The 24871-nt window shown below is 39.9% G+C and overlaps 1 protein-coding gene across 1 annotated transcript in view; it reads left to right on the top strand.

Moving 5' to 3' along the window:
* The window catches only part of LOC140231998 (protein kinase C-like), a 239156-nt gene that overhangs the window by 112654 nt on the left and 101631 nt on the right, over positions 1 to 24871 (top strand). Inside the window, 1 exon segment of the mRNA XM_072312149.1 lies at positions 12287 to 12398. Within this exon segment, the coding sequence (XP_072168250.1) occupies positions 12287 to 12398 (112 nt within the window).

The raw sequence follows: 24871 nt of genomic DNA, 5'->3' as shown, positions 1-24871 counted from the left end.
CTGAATGGGAGTAGAAATTCTGCCCAGCTAAGTGAAGATTGGATTGAGCCTTGACCAGTCTGTGGGCAGGAGGCGAGATTGCTCGTCCACCTCCCTTTGAGTGTGGTGAAAAGTAACACCGATGGCATGTTGTCGTCGGCCAAACGACAGCCGCATCTTGACTCGTGGCTGTATGAGCACACTCATTATGTTTCGCCCCTTGTGTGATACTTGCATATCTCACCCCCAGGCAAGTTTTATGTTTTTGTTTTTTTCTTGTGCCAGTCCTAGAATGGGGGAGGGGGGTGGGGCGGGGTTACAAAGAAGGGAGATCCTCTTTCCCTGGTGATGCTGTGGCTTCATGTACCCTTGGGGGAAATTATCTCGGAAGCCCGAGGCCATGAGCCACCGCAGCATCATAGATCACACCACATAAGGAACTTTTGAGTTGATTGCTGAGACAATTTTTAGAAACGCTACATGGCAGCGAGATTCCAGCAACCTATTTTGATATCTTGTTTGTTTGTTTGTTTTGAATCCAAATGTTAGGTTTTTTTGCTACATCAAAGTTAGATTTTACGAAGGAATGCTGTTGTTATGCATTTGTATGCAGATTATTCAACTCCAGCCATTTCTCATGGTGTGTGCTTATACGAATATGAATGTGTGTGTGTGTGTGTGTGTGTATTTCTCTGTGTGTTTATTGTAATAGAGATGGAAAGTTAATACTGTAACTTCTACTACTTCTACTACTACACCTGTATTTCATTTCCTGATTGTGATCTTACTGCATACATATGTGACCAGACTATTTTCAATGTCTTCTTTTGTGATAAGTAGAAAAATGATGAATGTGATAAAGTGGTAGTGATATATGACTGTATGCATAATGTTCCATGAACCAATTAGTGCATTTACATTCGCACCCAGCAACGATGTAAATGAGCCGCCAGCAATCTGTGGGGGATTTATGGGCAAACGCATTGCCAGGCATCACGGCTGTGAAATATCGCCAGACCAGAGATAAATTCATAAACAAGGCAATCTCCCCTGCATGTTGTGAGATGCTTTTAGAGGGAGAGGGAGGGAGAGAGCTGCCTCTTCCATCCCATTCCCTATCCCTGTTGCCCCCACCCCACCCATTATCATCACTGTCCCATGGGAGAAATATCCTCCCCCCCCCCCCTCCTCCCCCATCCATTCACAGCTCTGGTGTTGACTAATGGAGCTCTGCCTCAACGGAGACAAGATCACGATTTACCTTTTTCTAACGCCGTGCCCTTCACCTTCAGAGCGGTGAGAGCATACGAGGGGAGCCGGGACGACCTCATTAAAATTTGCAGGCCATTATGGCTATATTTGCTCAATTTCCCCGCCAACGTGCGAGCAAATAGTGCCCGCTCAGTGTTGTATTTCACGACAGAGCGCCCCGAATAGCAGGTCCTCCAGTTTCAATTGAGGGCTACGGAGGGCTGCCTTTGACCTTTGACCTTTCTCGATCCTAGAGTAGGATTTCTGCGCCAAGGAGTGGCAGATATTGTCAAGTTAAAGATACCAAATAGAGACGGACTTTGCTGAATTTGCTTTGCTCTAAAGGTTGTACTCTGTACATCCACTCTCCTTCATTGCCTGAAAATAGTTTCACACTCCCTATGTGATAGACTTCTTAAGGCAATTTACAGAGACTTAAAGCCATTTAAAAATTATGCGGTTTAATTACTGATTTACAGAGATTTAACCCATGGGAAGGCAGCAGTTTGTTATTTGCAAAAGTGAATTTTGTAAATGATAATGATAATGATAGTACAACACATTTATATTTAGCTATCTATGTACAAAAACTATTCTGAGGTGCATTAAGAAGCAGGAAGAGAAGAAACCAGATTGACTTTATTACCAAAAAATTTAGAAGATTTTGAAATAAATACCAAATTTACAGTTTAAAGGGACTGTACAGTACTGGTTTAGGTGGGGATTCATGTTTTGAACATTCCTAAGTGAGATAATTAGAAACCTCTTATGAAATATGAAAGAGCATGTAATTTTAAGAAGGATTCAACGTTTATTTGATGAAAATTGGTTTTCAAATGGCTGAGATATCCAAAAAAGTGATAGTCATAAAAGGCGACAGGCCACGCCTTTTATTAGGATCTCTTTGTTTCACCTTATTTTTGGATATCTCAGCCATTTCGAAACCGATTTTCATCAAATAAACTTTTGATACCCCTTAGAATTGCATGCTCTTTGACATCTCATAGAGTGGTTTCTGAATATCTCGCAAAACATTAAAAGCTAAATCTTCACCTCAACCAGAACTGTACACACCCTTTAACCAGTTCAGCAGTCAGCTTGCTCTGCAGCAGAAATGAAGGAGGGAACACAGACTGTGTATGTACATAGATTTGTTGTTGAAGTTTCAGCTTAAAGAATTGGGTGTATAATACATGTATGGAGAACTAAATTTTACATAAACCCGTTGAGGACGAGTCCCGAGTATACTTCGGCAGGTGTCTATGGGAAATGCCTGTCATGGCATAATCAGTCCGTCCTCAACAGGTTAAAGGGAAATCTCGTGTGGCACGTCACGAGAGGATGCAGCACGTGATTTGATGCACAAAGTAGACATTTTGGATTCTGTGCTTTCCTTTGTGTTTCCGTGATCATTTCCTAATGAGGTGTCCAAATGCGTCAGTTTTGCACTTGCAACATTTCAAAGATTGCAGACAGCAAAAGCCTGTGCTGTCTAAATATAGCGTGCCATTTACGGATGTGTGCAAGCCAGATGTAAAGATCAAGGAGGCATTAGGGACTCGCTCAAACACGTTGAATAGATCATACATTGTAGTTTTTAGAATGATCGGCAAAGTGTGTCTGGCAGTGCCCACGGGCATGTGAGCACGAACAATCGTGCGATGCGTTTCCAGTGAAGATTATAGAGGCATGAAATGTTGAGCACACGACTGTTCATGGAATCCCTCAAAATGCTGCAGTTGACATGTTGCCAATTCTTTTTTTTTTTTGGGGGGGGGGGGAGAACGCTTGATTTGAGTACATTTGCATAATGTAGGTTTCAAGTGCTGCGTGACCAGTCGTGCGTGGGTGTTTCCACAAAGAATCAGTAATTGCTAACATTCTTTTCTTTTCCTGATGAGGCGTGTTATATTGGTTTATTTCATTTTTTTTTTTTGCATTGACTGTCCTCAACAGGTAAACTTTGCTGGTTGAGAATGAGAAGGGCGTAAAGTTGTCTCGAACACTGAGTTAAGTGGCAGCTTAACGCCCTTCTCATTCTCACCCGACAACTTGAAGATGTACTGTATTTTTTTTTTTTGCAGATCATGTCTTTTTATTGCTCAGAATTGTGTATTTTCATAGAGCTGTAGAAAAATGCCATTTACATACCATGATCTAGTACTGGTGTATTTTTCAAGCATGATATTCCTGTCCCACTGGCTCCATGGTAAGCAATAGTTTGAACCTTCCTCAAACAATGGTACTTGTGTAAGTAGAGTGCATGTTGCATTTATATACTTTTGCACAGTCACAAAAGCCTCTGGGAGGTTTATTCACATAAGCTGCATGGAATTTTGCGTCAAATTTGAATTCTTAAATCTGGTGTTATCCAGGAGAAATCACCCGTGGTGGCAAAATGTGCCGGTTGTGTAACATCTCCCCCACACGCAGCCTTGCATTCCGGCACTGTCGAATGCACTCGTAGCCATGGCAACGAGGCGAATTGTACCGTGGGTCGTGCAGCGCTGCACTTGGCCGGATGAACGAACAGCAGTGCAAATCAATCTTGGAAGGAGGGAACTGGTCCAATGTCCCGAGGCGAAAAGAAATCTTAGTCTGTGATCGGTTCTACATAAGGCCTCCCTGAAACTGAAGGATTGCGGAAGAAAGCGTTAAGGCAGGGGATGGGGAGTGAAGAGGGAGGGAGGTTTGATGTCGACCTCTGGAGGAGGCTAGATTGTAAGGCTTTATCTGATGGAACAACTTTTCTTTTACAGGAACTCACTGCAAAACCCAGAATGAGACATTTTTGTTAATGTTGGGTTTTGTTTTGTTTTTTCAAAAAGAAATACAAGATCTTAGTCAGATGACATTTCATTCCAGGATGTTGGCTTGGAGTGTGTCGCCACTATTGCAACTTCTGCACCGTTTTTTTTTTCTTTTTTACAGGTTTTGTTTTCCTTTTTTAAAGCTTTTGTTATCATTGTATAGAGTAACTAGACAGCCAGAGAATGGGTTGAGGTATGTCTACATATGACAATCTAAATTCATCTGAAAGTCTGTCGGCTTTTGAGCGTCATGATTTTAATCAAACAGTTTTGGACAAAAAACAAACAAACAAACAGACAAAAAACAGAAAAAAAATGGCTTGTCCAGCAAATGTCCAGTATCAGGTGAGTCCTGTCACATTCCCACTGGACTTGGCATGCAAGAGTTTCAACATGAGCTGCTATCAGCTTCAACGGTATTAACCAAATGATCTGCACCACTCATACCTAAATGCCTCAGCTTTTTTACCTTATCTTGCCTTCACTGTTACTATCATTTAATAGTATAATCGTCATCATTATTACCTCCACCAGGAAGGTTATTTTTTTTTGCTTGCATTTATTTGTTTGTTTGTTTGTCTGTCTGTTTGCAAAATAACTCAAAAGAGTTGTGAACGGATTTGGATAAAACGTACAGGAAAATCTGATAATGGCAGAAGGAACAGATGATTAACTTTTGGTAGTGATCTTGGAATTTTTATTTCAAGTTTTGAAGGATTTGTTTTTAATCTTTTGGCAGATAGGGTCAATGAACTTGGGAGTACAAGCTGCGCGTATTTGAGGTTTGCATACGCGCACTAAACGCACGCTCTGCTCATCAAGGCGCCACGCAGCAGGAAGCTGATGAGGTAAACACAAGGCTTTTTTTTTATCATTTCAAAATTGCGTGATTTCCAGTGTGCGTGTATGTGTGGAGATCATCAATATTGATTGTGGAAATGAGCTGCGTGGCGGAGGTCAACGCTCTCGAGTGCTTTTGTTCTTGCTCTTTTCATTGTCCTCATTATTCTATTTCACAGATTAAACAATATCCTTATCAATCAACAGAAGCATTATATTATTATTGCCAAACTTTTCACCATCACCTTTATCATTATTACTCACAGCATCTTTATAGCCCGATACTATTGTAGCTACTATAATCGCATGTTCCTCTTTTTCCCCAACTGTACCGTCATCGCCTAACACATCCCTTTATGCTTGTCGCCATGACGATGATACTGGAATACCCTCCAATGTGACACCTGTTAGCCAGCCTCTCGTTTTCTCTATCAACATACCCTGGGTCAAGGCAGTTCCCCTCCTATGACATTTGCTAATGCTGTGTGTGTGTGTTTGTGTTTGCTCATTTGTGTGTATTTGTGTGTGTGTGTGTGTGTGTGTGAGTATGTGCGTATATATTATGAATGTGTAATTGGGATGAGTGTTTGCTGTATGTGCTGATATGTATATTAGTGTGAGAAAGAATGTGAGTGTATGTGTTGGTTAATACACACATTAGTAATGCAGTATGCAATAATAACAGCTGTATTTTTCCCCTTTTTTTATGAGGAGACTGCACAGTACAAGCTGTGCTTTTTAGCAGTCCCCTCCATTTCCAGCAATTTTGTTTCTGCCTTTACCATAACGATATAACATTTATTTGTATCTCTGTTGATAATTTACCTGTGTCTTTATTACATGTTATTATGCTCATCGCATTGTTGTACCGATTTTGTGACATTATCTGTATATGCGAGCATTTCATTGTATTCCTGATTGTTTGTTTGTTGGAAATGAAGTAAATCAACTTGAACTTGAACTTGATCTCACACAGTAAGAGTGCATCCAGAATGTAATTTATCTTTCTTACATGTTAAAGAAGAGTTGAAGCTCCAGACTAAAAAAAAAAAAAAAAAAAAAAAAAAAAAATAGAGAGAGATGACCCCTTTAATGCTCAAAAGTAAGAAGTCTTGGAAAGCAAGTAGCCGTGGTGTTTTATGTCAAGGACCTTTAGTGTAAACTGACTCCTACCAGTCTTGCCAAACCATCTCATACCCTTCAGGAAATACTTCAAATTATGATGTTTGGGGAAGATGCTTAGGCAAACATTCCATATCAGTTTTATCAAAGGATAGTGCCACTACATGTTAAAGCTCCCTGCAGTTTTTAGACAATTTTTTGTTTGGAAACTAAAAACAACTGCATATAGTCCCAAAGTAATGATTACCGTTATTTTGAATTTTCATTATATATATATTATTTTTTAATGGTAGGGCATAGTATCAAACAATTGAAAGGCAATTTTAGAAAGGTCACTGAATTCTGCAAGTGTTAATGAACTGTACATGGCAGTGGGTATATGAATTAATTATGATAACTTTTCTGAGTCAGTTGCATCTCTGTATAGACTTGATTGCCAAAATCCCATGCTTTCTAGGTCTGAATCTTGCTTCTGCATGCATTGTGCAATATCTTTGCAAAATGCAATCATGTGAGAAGGCAAATTTTTACATGAATAAGATTATTATTATTATTATTTGCTTCTTGAACAGTAGCTTCCTGAAAACTCTGATTGTACTTTAAAGGCACTCCTGGCAGATGTTTATACCATCACTCAGCAGCCGAGCATAATACCCTGCACACAGGCTGATTGTATGAGATGATAAAGCAAGAGAGATAGAGAAGGAGAAGAAGAGAGAGAGAGAGAAGAAAGAATTGGAGAGCGCGAGAGAGCGGAGAAGAAGCCAAATGATTTATGAGATGTGGAGGGATGAATTAAAGGGAAGGGGAAAGAAATTTGATAGAAAGGGAGATAGAGAGAAAGGTTGGAAAAAGAAGACAGACTAAATAGACAGAGAGATGGATAGATTGCCTGACAGACAAGAATAAGGTAGAATATCATCGGCTGAGAACCAGAAGAGCACAATTGAGTTATAAGATTTGAGCGTAAATAAAAACGAAACAGTCAGTTTACGTGAAATAAAAAGTTTATCTAATAAAGTAAGGCAAGATTAGTAAACATTTTTTTGTATATCAATTAGAATAGCATCCCTGAGGTTTTGGTTTTTTGAATTTTACTGAAAAGAAAATGATTAAAAAATTGACATCATAATGTCGAAGAGATCATGCTCTACAATGTGATATTAATAATTCAGTACCCAAAAAAATTGCAGTAACAGCCTTCTGGTTCTCAGCCAAGAATACGACAGTTTCATTGAGGCATGATTTGATTTTGAGAACTGAGCAGAAAGCTGCTTGAATAGAGAGACAGAGAGAGAAAGAGAGAAAAGGAGAGAGAAGGAGGGAGAGATCACTATATTCAATCAGGGGAAGAAATCAGAAATTGGAACTTGAATACTATGGGCTTTGGGGAGCTGCATTACCCATTGATAAGGAGTTGAATGAGATTTCTTATGATAGGGGAGGGGAAAGAAAGAAAATCAAGAAATATTCGGGTTTGCACTGAAAACATAAAAATGGATGAGTTACAGCCAAGAGGGAGGAGGCAAGTGCAGGAGAAAAGGCCAAACTAGGAAAACTTGGCTGTGGAGATGATCGAGGTACGGAGATAACAATTGACAGACTGTTCATGCATTTTATGCTACAGCAGCACATATGAAAAACGGCAATATGAGCCGTATTTTATCAAAAGATGAAGGGAGATGTGGAATGTGAAAACAGCTAGAGAAGCATGAAAATTACTCCAAGTGAGATAAACAGAGAGAGAGGGAGATATGGAAGGGTTGAAGAGAGATAAACATAGAGAAGAAGAAGAAGAAGAAGAAGAAGAAGAAGAAGAAGAAGAAGAGGAAGAAGAAGAAGAAACAAGGAAAGGGAGATCATAGAAAAAAGGGTTAGCAAACCAAAGAATTTTGTATCTCATAACCTAGTAAAACAGAGACTATAAATCCATGAGATGTATTTTGTGTATAGGGATAGTCCGTTTACATACATAATACAGAGGTAAATAAGACTGTAGATGATTATACAGCATATGTACATTGTGCATGCATATATTTATGTATGTTGCAATGTTTTGTAAACAAATAATATATGTGTACATGTATACATATTTATCTATATGTTTAACAAATACAGAGAGAAGAGAGGGCTACAGGAAGAGAGATTGTAATATAATGGAAGTTTAGAGACATAGGATGACCACACACTCCCATGGGTCCAAGCGGTCTTGGTTTGCCGTCCAGTCACCAAATTGACCCTGCTACCGACAGTGACGTGATTAAAAAAGAAACGCTTCGGGACCCTGGAACTACCATCTTGTCATTAGGTACCCCCATCAGTCTGGGAAATGAGATTACCTTGTTCCCCCAATCACGCCATCATTATCTTTAATGCGCTCCTCCAGATCCCTTTAATGAACCAATATCGAGAAAAGCATGTCAGGAATGCCTCCCTCCGATGATGAAAGTTCGATGTACAAAAGTAGAGTGACCAAGCCTTGTCTTGTCCCAACACAGACTTGACATTTTTTTTTTTTCAGATTTGAGCAAAAACTACTAGTAGTCTGAAGCAGGGTTGTCATCCCTCGGGAGATAAAAGCCCTCGTGTCACAGAGGCTCAGGAGATGCTCTTGTTGCCATGGCGACAAATCCACTGAGAATGATGTCACATGATTATTCCATTTCCCATCAGATGCATGCATAGATGCATATCTTTTTTTTTTTCAGCTCCGGCTATTGAAAAGCTTAGTGGTCTCTTTGCTCTAAAAACTCGTATTTTACTGCATGATGGGCCAATGTAATGAGACAAAGGCTGAAACATGAGGCAGGTAGCAATTTTGATCGGTGCCATTTGTGTGTGTGTATGTGTGTGTGTGTGTGTGTGTGTGTGTGTGTGTGTGTGTATGAGGTTCATGTCAAATGTGTCACAACAATCTAGGGCATTACCTCCCAAGGTGACTTGCGGCTTCATTGGTTTTTGCTCCTCCGTCTGTCTGTGTGTCTGTGTGTGTGTGTGTGTCTGTCTGTCTGTGTGTGTGTCTGTCTGTCTATCTGTCTGTACATTGTTGTTGTCAAGGCTGGAAACCAGTGATGTCATTACTTAATCATCACTGACATCTGAGCCAGGTGTGTGTTTGTGTATGTGTGTGTGCATGTGTTTGTGCCTCTGTCTGTGGTGTATGTGTTTGTCTGTATGTTATCAAAGGGGGGGGGGAGGAGGATTGGAAAAGTGTTTGCTGGTGTCTAAAAGTATTTTTTTTTATTACCTTTCGTAGTCAGAAAACGCTTCCATAAAAATTTCAACAACAGCTGTGATTAAGCAGTCTTGGAAATGGAGGTCGCAACTCTTTGTGACACCGTGCTGAAAGTGGGGCACGGCCATTTGATTGGGATTTTGTTATTTTTAGATGTTTTGATTAGTGCCCCAACAGTCCTCTTTCAGATCACGGAATTACCTCTTTACATAAGTGGAATAAGATTATGCAATCCTTTAGTCAAGACTTTTGTGTAATAATGCATGTAATGAGTGGAAATTGTTCTCAGCAAAACAACCACCCCTCCCCCCTACCAGAAAAAAGCCAAGTCACACATAACATCCATGTATACTCATGTTTGTATTTATATCTGTCTGCTCTACCATTAGATGTAATATATTTCACATTTTACAACCAAAAGTAACATGTTTCACAGTCAAAACAGAAACTAGTGCAATAATAAAAGCACCCTGATAGTTTTGCTTGCTATATGTGCCAATAGTTGATGTATTGATTCCGCGGAATTAAAAACACGCGAAGCTCACCTTACTTTGCCGAGTGCGAATAATTACTGGTGTGAAAATATCCACTTTTACAGTAATCAGTGCCTTGATGTTGGTCTTTGAAATGAGATAAGGAAAAAAAAATATAAAAATATATAGGTAATATATATATATATATATATATTCATATGTGTATACATACATATCATATGGGAGGTTCACTGTGGTTCAGTTTATAGAAGGAGTGTTATCTTAAGTTTATGTGGTTAGCTGATGATGCAAAGTTAGTTTTATGTAGTTCGTTTGGTCCAGAACTAGGGCAAAATTTCATGTCATGTCATACTGTGTGGTGTTTGTGACACTGCATGTTGATGAGGTACCCGTAGCATCAGCTCCTGCATATTTGATGGACATGTCTCTCGTAGCGGGCCGCATCTTGACTGGTTGTAAAGTATGTTAATTTATGTGAAGGGTGGAATAAAGCACCTACACAGATGCCTTTTATCCTTCAGTAAATGGTCCCGTAGTAGTTGAGTGATATGATATTTACAGTTCCTGTAATATTCATCATAGTTTATGACGACATCTTAAAACCACTCTGGTAGTTGCTGATGAAAGGAATGAATTAACAAAAAACATAACCAATGAGCACCATCAGTGGAATACATATTCGCCTCTGCCAACCATCTCCAGTAGATATGAAGTTTGTCAACTCAAGCAAATCCTCATAGAATGTGTACAAACACATCCACTCAAGATTTTGTTTTTTACTGTTTTTTTTCCCCAAAAGGTCTTCTTCCTATGAAAAACAAAAACAAAAAAACTTTCTTTGATGGCCTGTACCGACAACCAATGCACAAAGACTGCATGAATCACCTCAAAATGTATCCACTAGTACATGTGTACCAAGCAATCAAAAACCTTGTTAGAGAGTCCTCATGGTGATATTCATAAATTTGAATACACAGGTTGAACTGATTGGTAGATGTGGGCAGAATTCTAGTTGGATCTTTCCAGATTACTGGAATGGTATGAATTATGCATCATCAAACCAGGGACTGTTGAATTAATAATTAGATTGCGGCCGTGGTGGAAAAAGCTAAGGACAGTACATATGGAAGTTGTCTGGAGCATGTGCCTTTAATACAAGGCATGTTGTGTCAGGCGAGAGGGTAAAAAATTACAGTCCCAGGGTCAGAGTAGAGTGTAATTAAAGTGAGAAGTGCTTTTTAGTTACCCATCTAATGAGATTTTCCCCCTTATTACATCTTGATAAGTCTCAGCAAAGAGTGTGTGTGTGTGCGTGTGTGTGTGCATATGTGTGTGTGTGTGTTTGCCTTTGAAGCAGTCTTACGCAAGTTCAGAGAACATCCAACTATGCCTTATTACATTGACTTCATTTGAGGGTTTGCAACTTGGAGGTCAATGCATACAGCAAAAGGCCAGTGTGGGACTGGAAAGGAATAAGATTGTGACCGTAAAAACCACATGCTAATTTATGGATCATGTGTAGTCCCAGTGTCATTTTGTCAGCGAGAAGTAAACAGTATTTGTGTCTGTAAGGACAAGTACTGCAGTGCCTCACACAGTAGCCACCAAATGGTTCCAATATACTACAGATGATGCAATTTCCGAAAATGAAATGTTGAGTTGGTTGACGTATCTTCGTGCTATTCCAGAGTACAATGTATTTGTGACATCCATCATTTCAATACCTCATGGCTGTTTTTTAACCCTTACTGTACTTTGTTTGCAACCTGTCACATTCCCTGGACTGCCATCTCTGCCATTTTGTACAGCTGTCTGCCAACTGATAACCAATGAAAAGAGATTACCTGGTTGCAGCTGAGTGCCTGTACATATACTGTAAAAGTGGAAATTTTCTCAGTGTTGAAATTTGCGTGCATTTTGCACAACCAGAAACTAGCGTGAAAATAAAAGTAGGCGAATATTTTTGCTTGCCATATGTTCCAGTAGTTGATGTCTTGATTCCACGGAATTAAAAACAAACAAAACTCTTCTAACCCCGCTGAGAGCAAAAACCTAGTCACGCAAAAACATCCACTCTTACAGTAGATGATTAACAAAGCTTTAAACATGCAAAGAAGAATCATGGCTAGGCACAATGTTTTCTAACTTTCCAGCAAAGATTGTCATAATTGTCTCGACATTGAATGAATGAGAGGGTGAGCCCTTTTCACATTTTGAAGAATTTCAGAACCATCAAATAAACTGTCTAAATTACTAAATTTGTAATTGCTCCTTAAATTGGCAATGTAACAGAAGTACCAACCAAAGTTCATAATTGTGTCTCAAATCTTTTTTAATCATTTTCAGAACAGATTTGGTGATTTTTTTTTTGTGTGTGCAATTACATGCAATCTTTAGAATCCCAAAATATGATCTGCAATAAAATTAGAATTTTCACCTTAAACAAGAACAGGGTGAAAATTTCTGCTTTAAAATTAGTCGAGGACTCATGAGGTGAATGTCACACTTCTCTTATAACACAGTCTGTCACATTTTCTCTTCCTTCTACCGTCCAGGATCCCAGGAACAAGCACAAGTTCAGGGTATACAGCTACAGCAGCCCCACCTTCTGCGACCACTGCGGCTCGCTCCTCTATGGTCTCTACCACCAGGGCATGAAGTGTGGATGTGAGTACCACTTGAAAAACCAATCCTTAACCCTCTGCATACCGGGGTCAGAATGAAGTATAATAGGTGGTTTTGTCTATTCTCATTACACTGATGTGCATACAACAGTCTGGGCCCTAGAGCAGTGTGTGACAGCCAACCGATGTGTGTATGAATCAAAAGATGCAGGCTGTGTGTGCATCAGTTTATCAATACAAGGGACCAATTTTATGGAATATATTGTGTGTTTATTCCACTGAGCGTGTTAATTCACAGACAGATAGCAGATACCAGAGTAAAAAGCTTTATTACAGACAGACTTACAGGTAGGAACAAAAGAGATATTTCTTGCATGTAGCAAGAACTTCACACAGAATTGGGAGCAAGGGCAGGTAGTATGTACCTGAAAATGGTACATTTCATTGCAGTCAGGAGATGATTTGGCAGCAGACACTTTGCTGTGATAGATCATAATTGGACATACTTTGATCCATAAAAGTGGAAATTTTTGCCCATTTCATGAGATATGAAACTGGTGCAAAAATAAAAACATAAATATTTGCTTGTCATGTATAATATCACTTTATGCTATAATATCACGAAATTGAAATCATGTAAAACTCATCTTCCAGGCCGAGCACAAAAATTTACCCACATGAAAATTTCCACTTTTACAGCATGCATCACAAGAGATGTGTATTCAACATTTGTGATGGCATCTTCTCCCATCTCATCTCCATAGCGATCTGACTGCATCAGTTGCTTACTCATGCAAGCTCCTCCATTCTCTCTCATGTCCTATGGCATGGATGCATGCTCCGATGGCTTTTCTGAGAAGAGAGGTGTCAGCTGCATGCTTCGAGAATAATTCATCTGTTTGATTTTTTGCCGTTGGACCTGAATTTCTCCAGTGAATTCTTTGATTTGCATGACTGAATGCTTGATGGTGTCACTCTGAAGCCCGCCCTCACGATGTGTGATTTTTGTCTCGCGATAATGCGTGTCAGTGCTACTGTGAGGGATATTGGAGGCCATTGCTCTCCATTGCAGGGTAGTTCATAAATTGTCTGCTGCTGTATCGTAGATCTCCTCACACTTTGTACCATATGACAATATTCTCCGATGCGACATTGCATCTCAAGAAATCGAGCGGTGTGAGGCAGATTTAGTTTAGGTAGGAAGACCTCCACATTTTGCGTGGATAAGGAAGCACATGCAGAATCACTCATGAAGACACCTTCAGTTCCGTAGCCGAAGCCATACCATATGGAGGTTCTTGTTGGATTCAGTCATTACACTGTATGTGATAATTTGCTGGCCAACAGTTCAGAGCATTGGCACCATGACAAACCTTTTCGTCTGCATTCAGTAATCCGTTCACCCTTGACCTCGGTGGAAAGTTAGCAAGCCCACTCAGACGTAGCCATGTGCCACAGTCCAACAGGAAAGTCTTGGTGGTATACTAGGGATTAAGGGGATTAGGTAATTTGTTAACATTGACAATTAGTTTCCAGCATTCTGTGGCAATTGGCAAGGACAATAATCCAGTGTATTTTCATACATGCCAAGCTGCAAACAAAGCGCATTAATGGTTTCAGCCAGTGTAACGTCAGATAGAAAATGCTAGTTACCCAACAGTTAGTGCACAAAGTCTTGACGTTGATGAAATAATGATATAGCTACTTGGTATCTATCACAGTGAAAGCATTCCAATAAAAAACATTAAAAATATCAGAGATATTTCGTTCCTTTTTAAAAGGAATTTTTAATTATTACATCATGACATTTTATGATCACCACAGCCACAACATCCCCAAAGAAAATGACCTTTTCGCTCTCAACTCCCAAGGTGAGGATAGTTATATCCTCATCAGCGAACACAAAGTGCTGAACTGGAGGGAAAGTCGTGATGGCATGGTGGAAATTGTTGCGCCAAGAAACACCCCTCATCACCTAGCCCCCACTTGTCATCTCACACCACCCCTAGCTCCCCCCTTCCTTCCCCTTGCCACCTCGCACCATCCCTGGCTTCCCCCTCCCTTCCCTTTGTCCCCTGTGACCCTCCTATGCATCCGGTGCCTGAAAGCAGCACCCCAAAAACGTGACGTGTACCCCCCTCCCTCCCGATGGCTCATCGAAGACTCATCGGGCCATGCATTCTCATCAGAAGTTGGCGCCGTGACGATGCGGCTTCCGCATCGCGAGGGGAAATGATCGCTCCACAAATAATGCCTCTCTTCTCTCCATTTTCTTCCTTTCTTTCTCACTCTCCTTCCTTCACTCTGTCTCTCATTCCTTCTCTTCTCTCTTGTCCTCTGATTTCTCCTCCAAACCTCCTCTTCCTTTTAACCCATTCCATCCTGAATTCTGAAATCCCCATAGACTTAATACACAGACCACCAGGTTCCCGTACGGAACACGTTAATAGTCAGTTTCTGTATTTTGTCAGAACTTTTGTATCTTTCTGACCTACTGTATATGCTATTATTTTCACGTACAGATATTTTCGCCAATAAGGAGATCATAGATATTTTCGCAAGATGTTGTTTTTGCGAATTGACACTGACGCTAACATTAATGCACTACTGCCCATTCAAGCACATTGAGACATTTTCGCGTGTTGTTAAATTCATGATCTAACTGTGACTCGTGAAATTCATGAAAATAACAGCTTATACAGTATAATATACCTCATAACATCTTATCTCTGATGACATTTTCCTCTATCTCATACCAACTCTGCTAACCTCCACTTTTTCTTTTGCCCTTTTTTCTTTCTTCCAAATCTTCATTCGCTTTGTCTGCATCTCTTTCCTGATCTCTTGATATGTTTCTCTCATTCTATCATTCTCGGGCGTTTTTCTGTCCTTCCAAGCCTGCTTGATCAGTTCAAGGTGTTTATTGCTCCGCCAACCACTAGATGTATATCAGAGGAAAGTCCACACCGCCCCTTTTATTCCCCTCGTGGATAGACACATACATTTGAGAGGAAGCAACAGTTTGTGAATGAGTGGGTGAGAGAGGGGGAGATAAGGGGGATGTTGGCAAACCCTTGCCTGTGTGTGTTTTGGTTTGTCTGTCAGCGTGTTCCACATCTCCGGTGAGAGCTGGAGTGTGTTGATGTGTGAGATGTCGAGTAAGCTCTCAGAGCTGAGATAGAAGGAGAATTCTGTGTCACACTGAGAAAGGAAGACACAGAGGTATACAAGTGAGTGAAACATATAAAGAGACTGAGTAAGAGATAGAGATGGACATGTGGATGAATATATTACCAGGGAGAGAGAGAGAGAAAAGAGTCTCTCTCTCTCTGTCAATCTCTCTCTTTCTAGGATAGAGTAGCCTTAAGAAGAATATTATAGTTCTAGTAAAAAACGATAAGAAGATTGCAAGTTTAAAGGACAAGTTCACCTTCATTAACATAAGGATTGAGAGAATGTAGCAATATTAGTAGAACTCATCATTGAAAGTTTGAGGAAAATCGGACAATCCTTTCAAAAGTTATGAATTTTGGAAGTTTTTGTGCAGTCACCGCTGGATGAGAAGACTACTGGAGTGTATGATGTCACATGCGTACAACAATATAAGGAAAATATAAAGAGAATTTCACAAAATTTCATCTTTTGAAAAAAGTACACATTCCCTTGACTCGTTACTGACAAATGATATGGGTAATATTATTCCCATTGTCTCTAGAAAGAGGCAAGTCAAATGCTCTTTTATTATGAGGAAAAAGTGAAAATATGTTGAATTTTCTTTACATTTTCTTTACACTGTTGTACTCATATGACATCACGAGCCTTAGTAGTCTCCTCATCCAGCGGTTCCAACACAAAAATTTTAAAAATTCATAAATTTTGCATCAATTGTCCAATTTTCCTCAAACTTTCACCGATGTGTTCTACTAATATTGCTGCATTCTCTCAATCCTTATGTTTATGTAGGTGAACTTGTCCTTTAACCTGCTGAAGACAAACTAATTTTGCTATAACGCACATTTTCCATAGACACCTGCCAGAGTATACTTGGGAAAGATAAAGGCTGTGATATGTCATACATACCTATTGACCGATTCGGGTTCGTTGAGGGCAGCAGACATTTTACGGCACAGGGCGCAGCCATAGTGGGTGTATCAGCCGACCCCCCCTGCTCTCCCCCACCCCGGGGCAACATGTTTACACGCACTTGTAACAAAGGTTCGCGCACTAAGCAAGCATTCGCGCACTCAGTACGAGACGCCTATTGGCTAAAGCAGTTTTTCATTCTGCGCGCGTGCTAATGTAGGGAGAGGGGTGGGGGAGTGCGGAGGGGGGGTCGGCTGATACACCCACTATGGCTGCGCCCATGCCAAAAATACACATAGCGCGTCACAGAATCGGTCAATATGCTTCATTTACTTTATGATGGTTGGGTTCTACAAGAAAAAAAGGAAAGACAGCAAGAGTACTATAAATATTATCAAAGAGTATACTAGTACTGAGGGTAATTGAAATTAGCATGGATTGGCCAAAATTTTTGATGTTGAGTGGTTTTGCATGAAGAGTAGGCATTTTGTGGAGGACAGTAAGTGATGATACTCTTCCATCTGTTGGATTAAACCTCCCAGGACCATAACCTGAAAAATGTCATTAAGAATGAGCACGGAGAGGCAGTCTTTGGTGGTGGCAGGGTTAATGTCATCGCTTTCTGCCATCTTAGGGGAAGGCGGAAGAGAATTTGAAAAGTCTTGTTTCCTGCAATTGCTCCCTCTACCCTTTCTGTGCTACCCCCATCTCTTAGACAGAGATAGAAGAGGAGGGAGAGAGAGAGAGAGAGAAAGAGAGAGAGAGAGAGATGGAGGGTTGTAATTGGAAGCTGAATAATTGATCTGCATGATTTTGTGTGTTTTACTACTTTTAACTTTTTTGGCTGGTCTCCAAGTCTGCTGCCTCTACTTAAGGGAGAGGTTCGGCAAGTGCTTGTCAGGGAGTGATATTTTTGGCTCCGGTTTGTGTGCATTTTTTGTGTATTTTTGATGAGGGTTAAGGGATCAGAGAGGGGGGAGAGAGAGGCTTGCCAAATGAAATTACCGTGTTTAGAATGCCATCAGATCGACAAATTGTAACGGTCCACGGCCGGGCCACTCCGCAACACTGCTTAATCATATTAAAGGTCCATTACGCCATTTGGGAGAGAGACACCTTCGGTAGGTGATACACTCCACCTCGCTCTCCCCCCCCCCCCACCCCCTCTCCATCTCTCTTCTCTATCATTCTTTTATATCCCCCTCCTCTCTCCTCTCTCACCTTTTTATCTCATTCTCATCTCTCCCTCTCTAATATCGTCTCCATCTTTTACCTCTCATTCTCTCCCCCTCTTTTTCTCTCTCTCCTCAGCTGTCCTCTTTCTCTGCCTCCTTCCCTTTAATTCTCAGCCTTGTCTTTCCATTATTTCTCTCCTCTTCTTCTTCTTCCCTATCCCCTCTGTCTCTACCCCTTTAGCCCCCCCCCTTCATCTCCCTTTTCCTGCCTGTGTTCCTTCTTTTCACCATGCCCCTCTCTTCTAGAAGTGATGGATAATTTCATTGCAAATCAAAACATTGTTGCACACGTCCGTCCCAGCAGAGTTATAAAGTAATGGATTGGTATACATTTTCACGCCACGACAAACAACCACCTTTTACCACACTTCCCGTGCATGGCACGGCTTCTTCTCTTGTGACCCAACCCGCTGTGTCGGAAAGAAATTGCATTAAAGCTCCATTAACCCTTACAAGACCATACAATAAATATGAAGTCTGTGTTTTATGCAGTGCAATTACCAGTGGTATCAACGAGGTTTCGCGACGTTAAAAAAAAAGAGAGTTACCTGAGGGGCAAAAACAGATCATATGTGTATTAAGTGCATAGCTCTAGCTCATGGTATGCGTACAGCATGCCTGTCTGCCTGGCTTGCCTGATAAAATCGCGCGGGATGACAAGATGTAGGATATAACGCTTACGCACTTGCTGCACGTACCCAATTTTCACCCCTCAGCAAGGTGAACCATGGCTTGATGATGTTATTTGAACCAGGACCATTGGTAGAGTTAAGGGGGATTCCCCTCATCTCCCCCTCCCTGCAGGAAAACTCTCTAAAGCTGGTAGTACTGCAGAGATACACCCCCTTTCTTAGGCAACAGATGTTTGATCCTTAAAGCTGTACATTTTGACTTGTGCATCTTGCTTGATGGGTACACATGTGGGTGACTGTATAACATGTTAATTTGGAATGAAAGTCAAAAGGATTACATTTCTAAGTTTTTTTCTTGCTTTATGCCTCATGTTTTTTCTTCTTTGTTATGAAGTAACAAATCTGAATAGGTTATATGTTATGTCTGTCATGAATGTGTTTAACCCGTTGAGGACGGTTTGATTTTGCTACAACACGCATTTCCCATAAACGCTTGCCCGAGTATACTCGGGACTCGTCCTCAACGGGTTAAGTGCTGGCGTGCATGTGATTGAGAATCTAATAAATTGTTGTTTGCGTTTAAAGGTAGGGAATCCCATTTGCATGCCTCAAATGAAGAGTTGTATAAATACAGTGGTATGTTGAAGAGAGTATCATTTTAGAAACTCCCATAAAGTATTGAAAGTGGAAGGTAACATTTAGTACATTTTTATTGACCGTTAGATTTTGAATTGAATTTTTTTCGGGGCTCACTGTAAATTCCAGTACATTACTAGGCTACCTTTGCAGACCCATGCACTTCATGTGTGTCCATCATGTATATTTTGTGAAGAAAGTTCATCAAAACTTACAAACATTTCTATATACATTCTTACCACACACTCTATATGTTATTACATCAGCTCTTATACTTTTAGATTTGTGTTTATAGATAAAAAAAATACAGAAGACTGCAACAAAAAGGCTTAAGTGTGGCTGACACACAGAACTACTGAGTAGTTGAGTTTTGTGCATTATTCAAATTGTAGATAACTGTTGACTTCCAAATTTTTCAGCAGTGGCCTAAACAAGTCCCCCTGAGGTTCATATTTAATGTTTTGCTGCATTTTGGGAGGTCTGCAAAAGGTATCCCCTACCTTTAATGTAGACAATATATCTCATTTAACAGTCTCCTTTTGCTCTTATTTATTCTTCTGACCTCTTTAATTGATTTCACTGTGAAATTCATCAGTTATTTTACCCTGAGAAGTGGAAAAATATCAGGTATGAACATTCCATTACATGCAGCATCTTCATGTATGATATTGACTTGTGGAGAGCTAGAGTTCTTATATATATTTAGATATATATATTATGTTGTCTGCAGACTAATAGAAAATGAATCATAGGTGAGGGACCTTGAGAGTTTTGTGAAATATCACTCATAGACGATGTTCGACACCTGACTAGCATTCATGTGCCATCTTTCGCACCACTTGCTTTCCGTCTCTTGCCCTCGAGAAATGTGATTGATTTGCAACCCCGAGCATGCATGCAGGCAGGCAGGGTAAGTGGAGTTGACACAGGCACACGACAGTCCTCGTGTTGACTCCAAAGGAAGAGAGAAGTCCAGATTCTGGGCTCTTTTTTTAATGATATCTTTACTCCAGCTGCTAAATCTGTATGTGTCAAGTTGAGTGAAGGCGCGATCCCAAGAACTGGAGAACAATAAGACAAGAGCGATTGCTTTATGCTAATTTTGACTTTTCCGTCAGAATTCTGAGGGAGCGTATGTATGCATACAAGTGCGTGAACTTTTGACCTCTGTTTTCAGCTTAGAGCAATCTGTCTAGACTTTTTTTTTTCTCCGGTTCTTGGGATCGCCGCATCACTCAACTCAACACCTACATGTTTAGCAACTCAACTAAGGATACCATAAAAAGAGTCCAGAATCTAGACTAGGAAAAGAGAGGTCTACTGCCAGCTTCCTGCGATATTTAGAGTTCATCTTCCATGTCGCCCTATCAGTAGAAGGCATTTTATTTAGACATTGTCATTTGATAGATGTTGTGTTATGGAAAGGAAATTGAAGTATTTCTTGCAGTTTTAAAAAGTAAGATAGTTAGGGGGGGGGGGGGGAGTGGTTGCCTGCATCGGGAGACTGGATGCTTCTGCCATCTGAATTTGTCTATGTTGGGGCTTCACTGCTAGCTAGATTTGAGGAGTGATACGTTGCAAATCTTCATATATATCTGAGTTGTATAACTACTAGTATCAGTTTGCACTCCTTGGACCGTTCTATGCATTAAAAAAAAATCCTTTGTTAGAATTCGCATTAACCCAAAACAGCACCAAATCTATTAAAAAAAAAAAATCAATGTGCCGCAAATGTAATATATAATTTAATGTGATACATATAAACAGAACAGTGAATTGGCAAATATGTATACCAGTGTATACATTAACCAAGAAAGGAAGTGACTTTTTTGAAGTACAGAAGTGTTGATCTTACACTACTGAGAAGATCTACATCTGGAGCCTACAGTGCTTCTATTACTTCCTGGAAGCTCAGGTGTGAGCTGTCATTTTACCCAGTCAAACTCACCTTAGTGGTTTCAGTTTCTGTTGCCTTCTACCAATAATGAATCATCTCTATTGTCGTATCACAACTATTAATTCTAAATCTCGTATGTCACATAGTTTTGCTGCTTTCTCTTCTTCACCTACGGCTGTATATGTGTAGCATTTGTTTGATATGACAGTACAGGTGACTCCTGGTATAATGCAGTACTCAGGACTGACAGTTTTCTTCCATTATATCGTAATTTTGTTATACCTGAACAATAAGGAATATAAAGATATAATTTAAGGTGTGAGTCTCTTCAATTTGTCTCCCTCTACAAATTAGATTTGTTAAGATCACAACTGCTGATCTGCACATTAACAAACATGCCCCCCCAAAAAAAAAATTGTAGAGGGAGACAAATTGAAGAAACTCACACCTGAACCTTCACCCTTCTGAATAAATATCTTTCTTTCAAGATATGATTTGTTGACAATTTCAGAACCCGAATCTTTACTTAATTTGTTATAAGAGTTTTGTTATAACCATGTTTGTTATAATGGGAGTTCATTGTATTATCTTGTAATATCTATTTCATCATGGAAAATTATTTGCTTGAAGAACATACTGAAGAGCAAATCCTTGGAGAGGGTAAAGGGTATGCATGGGTAGGGAAAAATGTCATTGCTACGGAGTGAAACACTTCCCCTCCCCCTCCCCCCCCCCCCAGAAAAAAAAAAGAAACATCTTTCCATTTCCCAAGGTCAGCCCAAAGGCACACCTGTTCAATCTTGCTGCTGTGTGCATTCCAGCTCTTTATGCCCATCTACCTGTCCGTTTCTAGAGTTGTTTGTGTGAGACGATTCCTCACTGTGTGTTGGGTATTGCACAAGATGGAGGTGGTGCATTCAAGACAGTTTTTATCGTCACAATTAATTCAGATGACAGAAGTCACTTCTATTTGAGACACTTCCGTGCAATGTATTTTTAATGAGAGTTGCTATAGTTTGCCCTTGATGTATTAAGCACTGGTCATGACAAATACAATCTGTATGAGACTTTACGTCAGTATTTTATCATCTTGAAGTTGCATGAAGGCTGTCTGAAGGCATGTTTCATGTTCACTGTCTACCATCAGTGTCAGAGTTATGATATAGGACATCAACTCTTCTGTCTCCACTTGCTGTCAGAAGATGTCACATACAAACAAAAAATTTCTCCAAATGGGAAATTTATGGAGTGATTTTTTTTTTCTCCTGCATTTGCAGCTCATGAGCTGTTGAGAATACCACTCTAGACTGATGGCAGCACCTACAGTTGTACAAGGTCCAATTTCAAGCAAATTTAGAATGATTATACAAAAAAAAAATAATAAAATAGAGAGAACTGCCACATTTTGACATGACATTTCATCAGTGACTTCCTCAATTTCTGTCTGATTAGTCTACAGACACAGGGTATTATCCACAGTATGTTGACGTGATTGGAAGGAAATATTCTACAGCAATGAAGTGCAGGAAATTTTGTCTTTGTTTTTTATTCTTTCACTTTGTCTGTGATCTCATATTAATTTTGAAAGGATGTTTGTTTAGACTTATTTGTATATTGATTAATTAGTGCATAATTTATGGGCCAGGAAGAAAACTGAAATTGATTCTAATACAGCATATGTGCTTGGCCATCTGACTAATGTTAATGATTGGTTCTCAGTTTGATAAGGTAAGACTCAAAGGTGAACTTGTGGTTCCCATGTGATACATGTGTGCTCAATATGGAATGATACAGTGTAGTTTTGCTGTAATTTTCTTATATTTCATTATTTGTGTGTGTGAGCATGTGTGTTTTTGTATCTGTGTATCAAAAATTAGAACCTGTAAGATGTACATGTAGCTCCCACTATACATTGTGTTGGACAGTGGAGTGTATCTGTATGTTCCACTTTCTGAGTGTCCTTATAACCCAATAACAAATATGCCCATTTGAAACTGATACCCTGTAGAAATGCTTCCTAATGCATCGTGCCGCATATCCATCAGTCAAATTGAATGGATAATTACAGTAGCGAAATCGCTGCCATATCCCAATTTGATTCTTAGATTGATATTTGGTGTGTGTGTTCTAGAGAAGCTATAACTCGCACTTCTTGGAACTCGAGAAAACTGCACAGGACACACTCATGTATGCATAATTCTGCAGTGTAGATCTTGGTGCACACCAGGATCCTGCTACGGTTCCATGAACACAGGAGTGTGTATGCACCCACACGAAGTCTGTGTTTACTGAAGCAAGGCAGAGCCATGTGACAGCTGTTTTGAATCAATAGTCATTGAATTATGAATATTGTACAAAAGCTAAGGAGAGAATCATAAGTTTATTTTCATGTGGGACATTCTTTTTCCCCTCTCGCATTTAACCCATTGAAGACTAGCTAGTCCTGAGTATACTCAGGCAGATGTCTGTGGCAAATGTGTGTTATGTATAAGCAAAATCAACTCGTCCTTAATGAGTTAAAATTCAGGCCGAAGATTCACTCCAGACTCACCTGCAGTCCGCTACAACAATGAAGTGCACATTTGCATTTTTAGAGATCGGTTTCTCGTAGAGCCATGTCCAGCGTCGGATAAAGAGCTTTGGAATGTATACTTTGCACTCCTTTCCAATTGGCCTCCACCCGTGTCTTCTCTAAAGCAGCCAATCTTCATGAATATTCATAGACAGGGTTTGGTGTCTCCTCTGTGTGCCCCCATTTGTTCTCCTTTGCGTCATCATGTATTTCACATCCTCACCTTAAAGGCATAGTTTCTATTATTTGCAGATGAAACAAAAACCCAGCATTAGTGCTTCTAAATAGTTCTAAAATATGAGTTAGGGATAGAAACAACCAATGTAAAAATTTGAATCAATATAATCAATGTTAAGTATTGTTAAATATACAAGATTTGAACAATAGTTATGATAAAAATGTTTCCAGACTGAACCATCTGCAGTAATGGTTTAATGAGAAAAATAGTGATATCTCCTTATATTTTAGGCTTTATTGCGAAAAAGTTTATATGGTAGGATGTTTTGTGATACAATAGACCTACACATGTGTATAAAATGTGATATCTTGAACATTTTGGAATCACTGCTCCCAAAGGTAAACAGGACCTTTAATACGGGATGCTGTCCTTGGCTATACCGGATGCAAGAAGATTGAAGATCCCTCGAGATGAAGAGAAAGACAGAGAGGGATAAAGAAAGAAAGAAAGAAAGAAAGAAAGAGAATGATAGTCAAAGTATTGAATCCCCACCCCCATACAGTGGACATCTCATTTAAAAGGTACAATGAATACTTATTCCATGCAGCAAAACTATTTGAATCAGGCTTATGAGAAAATGTGATTGCACGGTTTCTTAAATGATGCCAAAGTACCTAACCTATTTAAGTGTCTAGGAATGAGGGGAAGGGGAAATGAAATTTCTACTGTATTCTTTATAGCTGCTACTGCACAGGATATAATATTTCCCTGCATCTACTGAGGAGATGCGGTTGTCATGGGATGAGTTTGGAGTGGGAGGTTTGCATCACTTGCTGACGACAGTGCCGAGGGCAAGTCCTACGCTATTACCCCAAGCTTTTTTTGGCTCTTCCCAACCTCTAGAAAGTGACGATCCAAGGTCACTATATCGCTTGATGTGATTATTTCTCATGCAAGCTCGGGCGTCCTTGTTAAGAAAGTGAGTGGCTGTTGTCGTTGTTGTTGTTGTTGTTGCTGTTGTTGTTGAGAGGTCATCTCCTATAGAGGAATGTGATGATGATGGGGGAGGGGGGAGTATACTGGAATGGGTGCAAGTTTCCCACTGCTTGTAGCTTAATGCGCCTTCCCTGCATATGAGCTTGACAGTGATCAAAATATTGGCATGGGCGATCCATGAATTGCAAAATTTGTAGCCTGGAGCAAGTTTGTTTTGATGGCAAAACAAAAGTTTGATGGCAAGAGTTACTTGATAGTAATGAGACCAGTAATGGTTGTAAAGGTAT

Source organism: Diadema setosum, chromosome 8, assembly GCF_964275005.1.
Source record: "Diadema setosum chromosome 8, eeDiaSeto1, whole genome shotgun sequence".
NCBI lineage: Eukaryota > Metazoa > Echinodermata > Echinoidea > Diadematoida > Diadematidae > Diadema > Diadema setosum.
Note: the sequence above shows the minus strand (reverse complement) of the source record. Positions and strands in the feature narration are given on the sequence as shown.